Source organism: Hordeum vulgare, chromosome 2H (assembly GCF_904849725.1).
Source record: "Hordeum vulgare subsp. vulgare chromosome 2H, MorexV3_pseudomolecules_assembly, whole genome shotgun sequence".
Classification (NCBI taxonomy): Eukaryota; Viridiplantae; Streptophyta; class Magnoliopsida; order Poales; family Poaceae; genus Hordeum; species Hordeum vulgare.
Genome location: NC_058519.1, coordinates 94,364,258 through 94,377,072, shown reverse-complemented (window position 1 = coordinate 94,377,072; position 12,815 = coordinate 94,364,258). Strand labels below are relative to the sequence as shown.

At 43.2% G+C, this 12,815-nt stretch overlaps 1 protein-coding gene and 1 long non-coding RNA gene across 2 annotated transcripts; both read left to right on the top strand.

The window, feature by feature from the left end:
- The first annotated feature begins 812 nt into the window (after positions 1-812).
- On the top strand, positions 813-2,522 carry LOC123429681 (probable inactive purple acid phosphatase 16). Its single transcript, XM_045113694.1, has 3 exons — positions 813-1,239; positions 1,341-2,002; positions 2,111-2,522. The coding sequence occupies exons 1-3, from the start codon at positions 1,002-1,004 to the stop codon at positions 2,339-2,341; spliced, it is 1,131 nt and encodes a 376-aa protein (XP_044969629.1). The 5' UTR covers positions 813-1,001; the 3' UTR covers positions 2,342-2,522.
- A 2,468-nt stretch (positions 2,523-4,990) lies between these two features.
- On the top strand, positions 4,991-10,030 carry LOC123425269. The gene is made up of 3 exons (XR_006621809.1): positions 4,991-5,413; positions 7,314-7,498; positions 8,778-10,030. It is a non-coding gene; the product is annotated as an uncharacterized LOC123425269 (long non-coding RNA).
- Positions 10,031-12,815: the final 2,785 nt, after the last annotated feature.

Below are 12,815 nucleotides of genomic sequence, written 5' to 3'. Positions count from 1 at the left end.
TTATAGATGCGTGACGTCCCAAAAAAAAGTTTGATCGTGGCGGTGTTCGGCAGGGACTGCTGTGTCTCCACTCGACTCGCAAGCAGCGGTCAAACAAATTATTTTTTTGACCTTTTGCCCTAACAAATTTTGAAATTGACCTTTCTTTTAAAAAAAGTTTGAATTCCATCTCTTTTGGTGACGCGAACATCCATCGCGTCTCGTTTGGATGGAAGACGTCAAAGTCCCTAGCGTTTGATACATGCTGGTATGACCGGATGACCCGTTGAGTCTTTGACGTGGCTTCATAACACACGCGAGGAACCCACACCAAGGACCTTGGCGTCTAGCACCAAACATCAAAGACCTTGGTATGTGGAGGATGTGACACATATTATAAAAAACATATTTGTGAGATCTGTTCGGACCAGACGCCAAAGTTTTTGACGTTTGATATGAGACAACTAGGTCCTTCGCATCTGGTCTAGAACCAAACGCCAGAATTCGTGTCGTGTGGTATCAAGCCACGTCAGAGACTCAACGGATCAGCCGGTTATACGAGTCTATATCAGACGTAAGTGAATTTAACGTCTCCAATGCAAAGTAAACACGAGGGACGTTGACGTTATCATAAAAGATCTGATTCGAACTTTTAAAAGATAAAGTTAATTCTGAAATTTATCGGAGCAAAAGGTAAAAAAAAAATGTCCGCAGCGATCAGCCCGCGGATGCCGACCGAGAATATTCTCGGTGCATGGAGCCGCATATTCCAGCTTTTTTTTCCCTTTCGTTTTCACGTACGTACGAGCTTTACGAGATGAGGTGCCACGTTGATCATTTGCTTCTCCGCCGACAGTCACCGTGACCGATCGAGGAGCATCTGCGGTGCAGAGACAGTCTTTTTTATTTTGTTTTTTTGTCTCGAAACCTTCTCCGAACATTGGATCGTGGTCTGCTGCCAGCTGCCACATCCATCCACGCCTGACTCCAGAGCTCATCAACCGCCACCGAGCGCGCGCGAGATGCGGTCGTGGCAGCGCCGCCTCTCGGCTGCCGGGGCCCTGGTCGCCGCCGTTCTGGCTCTGGGCGCCGCGGGGCCACGCTCGCCGGCGCCGCTGCAGTTCTCGCCGGCTGGCCGGTTCAAGGTGGTGCTGTTCGCCGACCTGCATTACGGCGAGAACGCCTGGACGGACTGGGGCCCCGCGCAGGACGCCGCCTCCGACCACGTCATGGCCGCCGTGCTCGACGCCGAGAACCCAGGTGAGCGTGCGTACTAGCCCGATGGCCGCCCCATTCCCTCCCCCCTGCGCAAGCGGATCCGAGCCACTTCCCGTTCCAAATCACCGAATCGTCGTCCGCAGACTTCGTGGTGTACCTGGGCGACCTCGTGACGGCGAACAACGTGCCGGTCGCCAACGCGAGCCTGTACTGGGACCGGGCGGTCTCCGCGGCCAGGCGCAGGGGCGTCCCGTGGTCCACGGTGTTCGGCAACCACGACGACATGCCCTTCGAGTGGCCGCCGGAGTGGTTCTCCCCCGCCGGCGTCCCGCCGGTGCACTGCCCGCCCGCCGCCCCAGGGTGCAGCTTCCGGGGCACGCCGCGGGTCGAGCTGATGGCGGACGAGCTCAGCCGCGGCGGCGGGCTGTCGCGCTCCTCGGTCGGCCCGCGGGAGCTCTGGCCCGGCGTGTCCAACTACGTGCTGCAGGTGCTCTCGCGCGAGCGGCCACGGGACCCTGCTCTGCTCATGTACTTCCTCGACTCCGGCGGCGGATCCTACCCGGAGGTCATATCCTGCGCGCAGGCCGCGTGGTTCCACAGCCAGGCTCGCTTCCTCAACCCAGATGGCAGCATCCCTGAGCTGGTGTTCTGGCACATACCGAGCACGGCGTACGTCAAGGTGGCTCCAAAGGCCACGACCGAGATCAGCAAGCCATGCGTCGGCTCCCTCAACGAGGAAGACGTGGCGCCACAGGCGGCCGAATGGGGCATGATGGACGCTCTTGCCCACAGGCCTTCCGTCAAGGTTCACCTACTAGTCTACTACTGCGTCTGAATTCTGAAAAAACTCTGAATGCGGTGCCTGGTTACCTGTCGAGCTGTATACATGATACGTCTATCTTGTAATGTGCAGGCGATCTTCGTGGGGCACAACCACGGGCTGGACTGGTGCTGCCCCTACGAGAAACTGTGGCTGTGCTTCGCGCGGCACACGGGGCACGGAGGATACGGTGACTGGCCAAGAGGGGCGAGGATCGTTGACATCTCTGAAGAAGAAGAGCATTTCTCTGTCAACTCCTGGATCCGGATGGAGAATGGGTCGACGCACAGCCATGTCACCTTGACCTCTGCCCGGTTTAGTTAGGTTCAGACTCGTTTCCGCTAGCTAAGGATCTGTTCAGTTTGGAAAGTCCATTGCAGTGCAAACAGTTTGTATTCGATTTACTCTCTACTAGTACAAATGCCCGTGCGTTGCAACGGGCTATAAATTTAATAGAAGTTGACCCTTGTAATTTTTTTTATAATTAATTAATTTCTATGACTAACAGTTTCATTTGCAATTTTATTTTGTTAATTAATGATAACATATGCATTAGAACATTATTTTTATCTTGCTGATATATGATAGCATATAATAATTAGCAAAACAGTTTATATATATGAAAAATCAAAGCTCAGCCATTTTTGATGTAAAGCTTGTATAAACAACATTGTATATTTTTTATACATTAGAAACATTTTTTTGCGTGTGACATCACAAACATTATTGAGTTTTGATGACTAATTTTTTTAATATGCATTTTACATATTTTGTATGCATCATGAATATTTTTTATATACATGTTTTACATTATTAAAATACACGATTAACATTTTTGAAAAGTTCTATTTTCTATGTCTACTTTGTTCCATACACATTATATATTTTTGTATATGTTTTCTTATACACCGGAAACATTTTCCTATGCACATTTAAAGACTTTTAAATACACGATCAATATTTTTCAAAATAAAAGAAAAATATATTATTTATTGTCTATACGCATTGTACATTTTTTTGTCTACAAATTGTCATTTCTTTAATCCATGATTAACATGTGTGCAAAGTTTATCGAAATAAAGGCAAAAGAGACAAAAAATAGAAAAAGTGTGAAATAGAAGAACAAAAAGATTTGTACATTTTTTTATTGTCCATACGCATTGTACATTTTTTTGTATATGTGGGAACTTTTGTGTCTACAAATTTGACATTTTTTTAATCCATGATAACATGTGTGCAAAGTTTATCGAAATTGTATATGTTTTCTTATACACCGGAAACATTTTCCTATGCACATTTAAAGACTTTTAAATACACGATCAATATTTTTCAAAATAAAAGAAATATATATTATTTATTGTCTATACGTATTGTACATTTTTTTGTCTACAAATTGTCATTTCTTTAATCCATGATTAACATGTGTGCAAAGTTTATCGAAATAAAGGCAAAAGAGACAAAAAATAGAAAAAGTGTGAAATAGAAGAACAAAAAGATTTGTAATTTTTTTATTGTCCATACGCATTGTACATTTTTTTTGTATATGTGGGAACTTTTGTGTCTACAAATTTGACATTTTTTTAATCCATGATAACATGTGTGCAAAGTTTATCGAAATTGTATATGTTTTCTTATACACCGGAAACATTTTCCTATGCACATTTAAAGACTTTTAAATACACGATCAATATTTTTTAAAATAAAAGAAAAATATATTATTTATTGTCCATACGCACTGTACATTTTTTTGTCTACAAATTGTCATTTCTTTAATCCATGATTAACATGTGTGCAAAGTTTATCGAAATAAAGGCAAAAGAGACAAAAAAATAGAAAAAGTGTGAAATAGAAGAACAAAAAGATTTGTACATTTTTTTATTGTCCATACGCATTGTACATTTTTTAATATATGTGGGAACTTTTGTGTCTACAAATATGACATTTCTTTAATCCATGATAACATGTGTGCAAAGTTTATCGAAATAAAGGTAAAAAAGAAAAAAAAATAGAAAAAGTGTGAAATAGAAGAAAAAGGTAGCAGTCAGGATCAGACCTAGGTCTCCTGGCTGGGGCAGGGCGCACCCAACCGGTTGGCCTAGCCTGTTGTTGTGGTAAAATGAGGGAACGTCAGCCTTTAGAATGAGAAACAAAGAGCCGAATTGAAGTTCAAAAACGAATTGTTTTTGTCACTTGCGGATGACATTGGTGGGCAATTTTGACGAACTTTAGTGGCAAATTTAATGACGTACCACAGAAGCAATATGTGCTTTATTAATAGGTATAGATATAGATATAAATATAGATATAGATAATCCATCCTAGTAAGGACTTGTTTGATTACATCGCAGGAAAATGAAGGAATTTTTTCATGAGGTTTGAGTGGATGTTAAATTTTCTGTAAGCCGTGGGATGTTAAATAATGTTTGAATGATTAAGATATTGTTCACATATTATTAGAAAAAGTTAAAGAATTTACACATTTTAGAAAATATATAAATATTTTATAGAAAATAAAAATAGAAAGAATAAACAGACATAAACAAACAAAAAGAAGCCGAAAAGGATGAAAAACTAAAAAATTGATAGGCGAGAAAACAAGAAAAAATCATACTCCCTTCGTCCTAAAATTCTTTTCTTAGATTTGTTTAGATATGAATGTATCTAGTCAAGTTTAGTATTTAGATACATTCATTTCTAAACAAAGTTAAGACAAAAATTTTGGAACGGAGGGAGTAGAATACAAGGTCACCCGAGAAAAGAACGAGAAAAAAAATCTGCTGCCGGGCCACGATCCATTTCGTGAGGTAAGAGGCGATTATGATGTATCTACTATCCCTAAAAAACAAGAGAAGGCAGATCTAACTCTATCTTGATCCTCTAAACATTCAATCAACGGCATGGATATTTTGTTAACGGAACTAATCAGTTTTCGTTAGCACTAATCGCACATCCCGCACGTCGTCTCGCAGTTTATCCCGGCCTCTTGCGTTCTCCCCCTGCTCGCCTCGCTCGCCGCGCCACGCCTCCCCAAGCTCGCCGCGCCTCCTCCCCCCGCTTGCCCCGCTCGCCGCGCCGCGCCTCCTCTCCCCGCTTGCCCCGCCGCGCCTCCTCCCCCCACTCGCCGGACCTACGGATCCACGCACAGGCGGCCACCGTGCCGCGCTGCCCCACCTCCCCCCTATTTCGCCTATGCGCCAGACCGGACGGCCTCCGCCTTGACCAGTGCCCTCTGTACCGCAGCCGGCGGGCACCTTCGCCTCCATGCGACGGCAACGACCGCGCCCCGTCTACAGATAACCCGCCTCCACGCCACGCCGCTGGACCTTGCCGCCATTGATCTCCGCCTCGGCTTGGGACCTCTGCCCAGCTGAACGACATTTGCTTTGGTTTTTTGTGGTATGGATCCCTTCCCCTCTCCGTGCTTGCTCTCTACATGATGTTTGATGAATAACAAATTTCTGATTTTTTGTGATGAACGATATTCAGGTTTGTTCTGGTTGAAATGCCAATCTTTTGTTTCGTTGTTCCCATGTTCAATTCCAGTGTCTTCTACTGTTAGTTCTAATCTTACTTCTCAGTCCCATCGTTAAAACAAATATGGAAACATATGTACTGGAGCACGGACTGTAGCCTGTAGGAGTGCTTACCAAATTTTTGTAGGACAACGTACTAAGTGTGTGTCTATTGCATATTTTTCTGCTCATTGTTGCACTAGAGGCCCTTCTGAACTTAACTGAGATGTTATTGCCTTTTCATTTTATTTTCTGAATAATGTCCACCTATCATGTTAAAGCAATTTCTCATCCCAAAGAAATGTTACCGGTGTGTTGAAAAACAATCTGATTATGTTCTTTAAAGTTTCTTCTGAATATGATGGTTATACCCATTCCTAAACTGTTAACACTACGACCTATTACATGTGCAGTGGAAGACTTCTTATGTTCATTGGCTTTGGATAAACATAAGCATGTAGATGAACTCGTGCTCCACCTTGCTACGAACTGCTCTATTTTATTCATGTGTTGGAGTACATAATATTTGCTAACCTTGCAGCGGTAGAGTTTCCACAACACTATGTATGATCTAAACAATGGCTGAAAACATTTATTGGAGCATTTTTTCTAAACAAATAATTTTTTGTTGGGATATATTTCTAATATTTTTAGTGTGTGTGATATACTCCCTCCATCCCACATATATAGGGCCTAATACGTTTTTCAAGGTAGCCCTTCACCAATGATAAAATTATTAGTATATGAGATGTACAATATAAATATTATTTCATTAGAAACTTCTTTCACATACGAATGTGATGATATGTTTTGTGTAACATGCAAGTCACACAGTAGATGCATTTGGACTATAATAGTTGGCTACATTTTCATATAAAATCATGGACTATCATTTTTATAATATGTGTGATTTTAATTTTAAATATGTATGACGTGGAACGTGCGTTGCACAGTGTTAGAATTTATTTGGACATATTAGTTTCTTGCGGAAGGACTCTAATAGGAACTTCTGTAGTTAAGAATTTTAAGACGAGTTCATCCTAATATGACTCTAGGGGGAATTTTAACATACAGTCTACAAACCCTTATGTAGGACATTAAGGACAGTAAAACCGAACCATTTCCGAGTCATCTCAGGCCATGTGCCTTTTTGTCCGTTGGATCAGATAAGCTGATAGTCCTTGGCCGTCCGAATGCTAACTGACTGGTTGTCCTTAAGGGAAGCTATTCCCGTAGAAAAATCTGAGCATTCTGGTTAATCGGGCCTGGCACCCGGATGCAGCCCATGTAGCATTCTTTTAGGAAACACGATCCAATCGTACAACCCTAGGGCACGGGAGCTCCGTCCCCTCCCAATGTGCATCTCCTGATCCTTCCCAATGGACTTGCCTCCATGCCGCTACCATCTCATCATTAAAGGGAGAAGAAGACAAGAGGTGAGAACCGAAGGATGAGGGATGGCGAGTGGAGCTGGAGCAAGGCGCCCCGGATCGCCGTCGGCTGCCCCTCGACTTCGGCGATGTTTGAGGGCCATGTATGATCTCGGTCTCTCTGCCTCTCCCGCTTCCCCCGTTTCTCTTTCCGTCTTCGACTAGGACGAGGTTATGCACCCTGCATGATCGAGCGGAAATTGAGTGGGTTCGTGCATGTGTGTGTGTGTGATTCCCACAGCAGCAGTAGTTATGTGCAATCTGCCGGTTTGGAGTGGTTGTATGTTGCGCAGTTAGTGCGGCTCTATGGGGGATTTCGGGTGGCAGCTGACACACTTAAATCTGTACTTTCAGGGGATCAAGCTTGACTCTAGAGTTCTCAACCTATTAAAATATATTGTTACTCTTGGAGGTGGTCACCAATATTTCACTGCTTGGACAGTTCATGGAAATCTCGTAGAGTTGATCATAGATGCCATTTTATCACAGCTGGAATGTGAGGTTTGATTCTTAATGGAGGCACATGAGCTACAACGAAGGTACCATTTCTCAAACCTTCAGAGTTTAAAATAATTCTAAGATGGCCCCACAGATCTATGGTTGCTTTAATCTGAGAAGTGGTTGTATGTAAAAATGATCTTAATTCTTTGTCTTCTGAGACATGGTGTGAAACAATCCTGAACAATACTAGAGACTTCAATGTCGGAAATATTTCTATGTTGTAAGTGATGTGTTTTTTTACTGTAGGTGTTTTGTCATGAGAGACGTGGTGAACATCTAATTGCGAAAAAAATTGGTTGTTATGAGAGATGAACAATTATGAGGAATATCTGAAATTTTCATGGCGAAGTGGCGCCGATGTGGCTTATTTCTGCACCTTCACGAGGAATATTGTGACACAGGAAATAATCTAACTGGACAAGTTTGCATACTCAAACAACTTTTGTGGAAGGAAAATGAAAATCAAGCAAGCAAGGTAATGGAAATTGTAAGAGAAAAAACAGAAAATAAAAGGCAACAAGAGGAACATCAGCAAATGCCAAAAGCCGGAGTGATAGCAATCAATTCACGAGATATGATAGTTGCCTTTTTCAAAGAAAACTGCATGTAGTGATGTTGTGCCTTCCCCCTCCCCCCTGACCCCCAGCAGTAGCGTCCACCACAACACATCAGCTCGCTTGGCGGCCTGCGTGTTCTGAGAAGCGATGGCCACCATGCCTCTGCCCCACATCCATGTTGCTCTGCCTTCCCCTGCGTGTGTGAGGTGAAGTAAGCAGGACAATGAGTAGCACCCTTCTATCATGTACGTCTTCTTCACTATAATGGAGGCAGTACCACGTTCATAGGTTCACAGTATAGTTTCCTTGTATCAGCTCTTGATTTCTTTCTACCCATAAGACTGAATTCGAAAAGAATCAAGTGTTGGCACCTTAATAAATTTGTGTTTCACATGTTAAAGCTTCATTATCTGAAGTCATGCATGCGTGCATGGCAATTAATTTTTACAAGTTCCCTATATGAAGTACTCTATCAAAAAAATAAAAATAAAAGCATATGTCTAAGATGTGTGGTCGTCCTTGCATCTCCTATGTTTAGGAGGCTTTCACCTCATCAGAGGATGATGGCGCTCCGCGTATATGTGTGTGTTACTTTAGTTCTAATATTGCAGATGCATGATGCTCATATATCGAGGCTATCATTTGTCGTCGAGGCAACAAAATGATTCTATGGATTATTTGTTTATCCATGTTTCTATATGAAATTTTATGTTTTTATAATATTATGATTTTTCATTGATTTATTTCTTGCTACTTCCAGGTGAGCAGAGAGAAGGTATTCCAGTTTCATGGTTTAAAGGACTGATGTTTTCACTTTATTATTACACAAATGGTCTATCTCTTATAAACTGAAAGCAAATTTAGGTCCAAGAACCAACCTTATTTTGTAGCTACACTCAATCAAGTGAACAGACTAGCAGGTATGCCCTTATCACTTGTGTGGATGCAAGGAATTCCATAATGATATTCCATTCCACTAGAAGGATACTTCAAGAAAACGACTAACAGAAGTTGCTTGCATTACAATGTTGTAAATTTCGCATGACCTCTTCTCGTGAATGGGGATTGATGCTACAACGATATTCTTCACTATTGTGTTCTAGAAGCATTCCTCCTATTGTGTAGTAGTATTATTATTTCAGAGTCCGCCATCTATGTGGTGCATCCTCGATCACGAGTAGTATTTTAGCCTTCTACCTTTCTGAAATGAGTTCGTGATTGGGGATTTATACCACAACGATATTCTTCACTATTTGTCTCCTAGAAGCATTCCTGCTATTGTGTAGCAGTGCTATTATTTCATAGTCCCCCATGTATGAGGTGCGTCCTCAACCACCAGTACTATTCGTATCCATATACCTTTCTGAAATGAGTTATATCATCTCACACAATGGTTATTCGTACCCTTTGTGGTACATGTTGTGCCTTCTTCGTCCAACAATAAAATCCTAGGAGCTATGCTTATCCACGAGGTTGCCTTTTCATCTTCAAATTTGCATAGATTTTCCTTCGCTACAATCCTATTGTCTTGTGGTGAGCAGCTCTTGGGTATTTGCTTTGTCCATAATTAGTGTTTGTAATCAGTTTTGGCTCATGCTGATGATGTTTGCCAGAATTAATTTGTTGCAGATACAATTGGCAAGTCCTAGGGAAGGAGAAAGGATTATCGACCATCTGCTGCATCTAGACTATGCTTGATTATGGGTCTTTTACAAATATGGATAACTTTACAAAGAAGCAATCCGTGAATTTGACGTTAGGCAGTTAGGCTTACGAGCTACCTTTTAGATTAGGCTTTTGTGTATATATTTACTACCCACGCGAATGCAAAAAGAGCACCATAGTAGTGATGATAACGTAGTTTTCTGTAGTTACCTAGGATCGGTCCATGTACTTTATGCTGTTGTGGATACATGGCATGTTAGACTAGGGTATTACTACTTAGTGTTTCTATATGTAATGTACTATACAAAATATTATGTATGATATATCAGATCGTAATGTTGTTTCTCCTGTTTTGTGCATTAATTAGTATCATTGTGTAATGCAATACTTTATAACTATTTTGTACAGTTTCAATTTTAATCAAAAAATCAGACCTGTCTTTCAACACTTTATTTATGCATTATATTTCTGAAAAATACTATTATTCTATTGCAAAATGGACGGATGCGGCAACATGCGCCATCAACGATCTAGTACAGTTGTTAAAGTTTGTAACAATACAGATATTATCGTTTCTCATTGAGATCCTGGTTTGCGTTTTTTGAGAATGCTGCCATCATGAAGATGTTAGTACTATGGCGAAAACTTAATTGGGCAAACCCAAAACTAAGTGTTAATATTACTTTCAAATAATAAGGTGGCCACTGCACAATTAATTGTTAGTACAAATTCAGTAATATATATGCAAACAATCTCTGTTAATGGTAGCCTTGTGGCCCATCTTGATATTTCTTACCTATCATTATGTTGCTTCAGAAGACAAACAATGGGATATTGAGGTTTTAAATCAGAGAGAGACTTGTGGCTTCGAGATTGTTCGTACAAGGTAATTCATATCTAACTTAAGGTTACTTACCAAATGTGTATTATTTTACCTCCGTTTCTGAAAGCTATAGATAATATTTTCATTCATGAGTCAGATCCATTACCTACATGTTTCTTGTTACAAAATTATACTTACACATGGACAATCATAATCCGGGCACATATCCATCAACATCCTGTGAGAATCAGCGGGATCAAATTAATAAGGATGCTCTGAGTTGGTATGCACGAACGACCGATGAGAAAAGAGCAGAATTCAACCAAAAGCGGCGTACATTATATAAAGAAAGAAAGGCAGCAGCGATGGATATAGTTAACCATGATCAAATGAAGCAATAATGTGCTTCTTGTTGTGGAACGTTGCATGGGAAACAAAAAATTTCCTACGCACACGAAGACCTATCATGGTGATGTTCATCTATAAGAGGGAGATCGGATCCACATACCCTTGTAGATCGCTAAGCGGGAAGCGTTAAGAAACGCGGTTGATGTAGTGGTACAACTTCGTGATTCAAATCACCGTCGTCCCACGATCCATCCCGATCTAGCACCGACGGACAGCACCTCCGCGTTCAGCACACGTACAGCTCGATGACGATCTCCACCTTCTTGATCCAGCAAGAGAGATGGGGAAGTAGATGAGTTCTCCGGCAGCGTGACGGTGCGCCGGTGATGGTGATGATCTATTCCTGCAGGGCTCCGTCCGAGCTCCGCAGAAATCCGATCTAGAGGAAGAACTACGAGGTATAAGTTTGAGTTGCACGTGGCAAAGTTGTGTCTCAAAAACCCTAAAACCTCTAGTATATATAGGAGGAGGGGAGGGGCTAGCCTTGGGGCTCAAGGGAGCCCCTAGGGCGCCGACCGAAGTGGAGTGGAGGACTCCAACTCCAATTCGATTTGGGGAAGGAGGAGTCCTCCTCTTCCTTCCCACCTTCCTCTTTTTTTCTTTTCTTTTGGTTTTCTTTCCCACCCTGGTGAGACCAGCCCACTAAGGGTTGGTGCGCCACCCTAGGACTATTGGGCTCGCTCCCAGGTGGGTGGGCCCCTCCCGGTGAAGATCCGGAACCCATTTGTCACTCCCGGTACACTACCAGTAATGCTCGAAATCTTTACAGAGACCAAATGAAACAATCCTATATATCAATCTTCGTTTCCGGACCATTCCGGAAACCCTCGTGACGTCCGTGATCTCATCCGGGACTCCGAACAACCTTCGGTCACTTTCGTGGTTTTGTCACGACAGATGTCCTCCTGAAAGGACTTAGTGAAGGAGCCACCGCACCTTGGTGGCGACTCAAAGGGGGTGAGCGAAAGCGAGACTCAGATTTACCCAGGTTCGGCCCCTCGTGTGGAGGTAAAAGCCTACGTCCTGCTTTATGTAGATTGATGATGTATTCGATTACAAGGAGGGCGTGACTCGACTGACCTAGCTCTCGATGATTTCTAACTTGCCCTATCTGCCCGAGAGACTCGCCTTTATATACAGGTCGAGGCCCTAGGGTTTAAAAAAGTCCTAGCCACGCTAAAGATCGTGGCCTTCCATATCTCTAAGTCGCCGTGCTTTCCAAGACTGGAAACCTCCTTAGCGGCTTATCTTCTGCATCAATCCTGAACCGCCATCCGGTTCATGGGCCCCTGGGCTAAGGCTTGCATTAACCATGTATGAGTTGCCCCTTTAGTGACCCGGCCCAGTTAGGGCGGGTTACACCGCAGGTAATATCCCCAACATTAGGCCCGAAATTGACTTAAATTTATTCATGCCAATGAACTTCCACGCTCACTTTGGGAGACTTGTGTTACTTCCATCTTTTGACAAATGACAAGCCGCCATCCCTCATGAATCGTCTGAGCCGCCAAGTAGTTATTGATGACATCACCTTTTCCCTCCAGTTTCGGGATTCGCTGATGTAATTGCCCAACGGATCTATTTTTTTATCGCCACCTTGTTATCCCGAAAATCCAGGCGCCATCATTGCGGGTTTTCAATCTGTCGCCTCTATTCCCGTGCCTGCCGTTTCGTTTCCAGCGCCCGGCCTTTAAATAACCGCAGGGGGGAGTGGGGGCGCCGTCACCTACCCCCACTTCATCTTCCTCGTCAGCTTCGTCTTCCTTGCACCTGCGCTTCGGCCTTATCGCCGTTCCCGAAGCTCCGTCGCGAGCCACTGGAGTCCGGGCGTCTCCAGGCCAGTCGAAGGCGCAGTCTCCGTCGCGGGTATTCCGCATCCATCTCCTGGCATCGTCCTCCTCT

Bases quoted from the DNA above. Each gene is read 5' to 3' on its own strand.
- LOC123429681 (XM_045113694.1), top strand. From the start codon at position 1,002: ATGCGGTCGTGGCAGCGCCGCCTCTCGGCTGCCGGGGCCCTGGTCGCC. The intron at 1,240-1,340 runs GTGAGCGTGCGT...CGTCGTCCGCAG, and splicing joins GCTCGACGCCGAGAACCCAG to ACTTCGTGGTGTACCTGGGC. The intron at 2,003-2,110 runs GTTCACCTACTA...TGTAATGTGCAG, and splicing joins CCCACAGGCCTTCCGTCAAG to GCGATCTTCGTGGGGCACAA.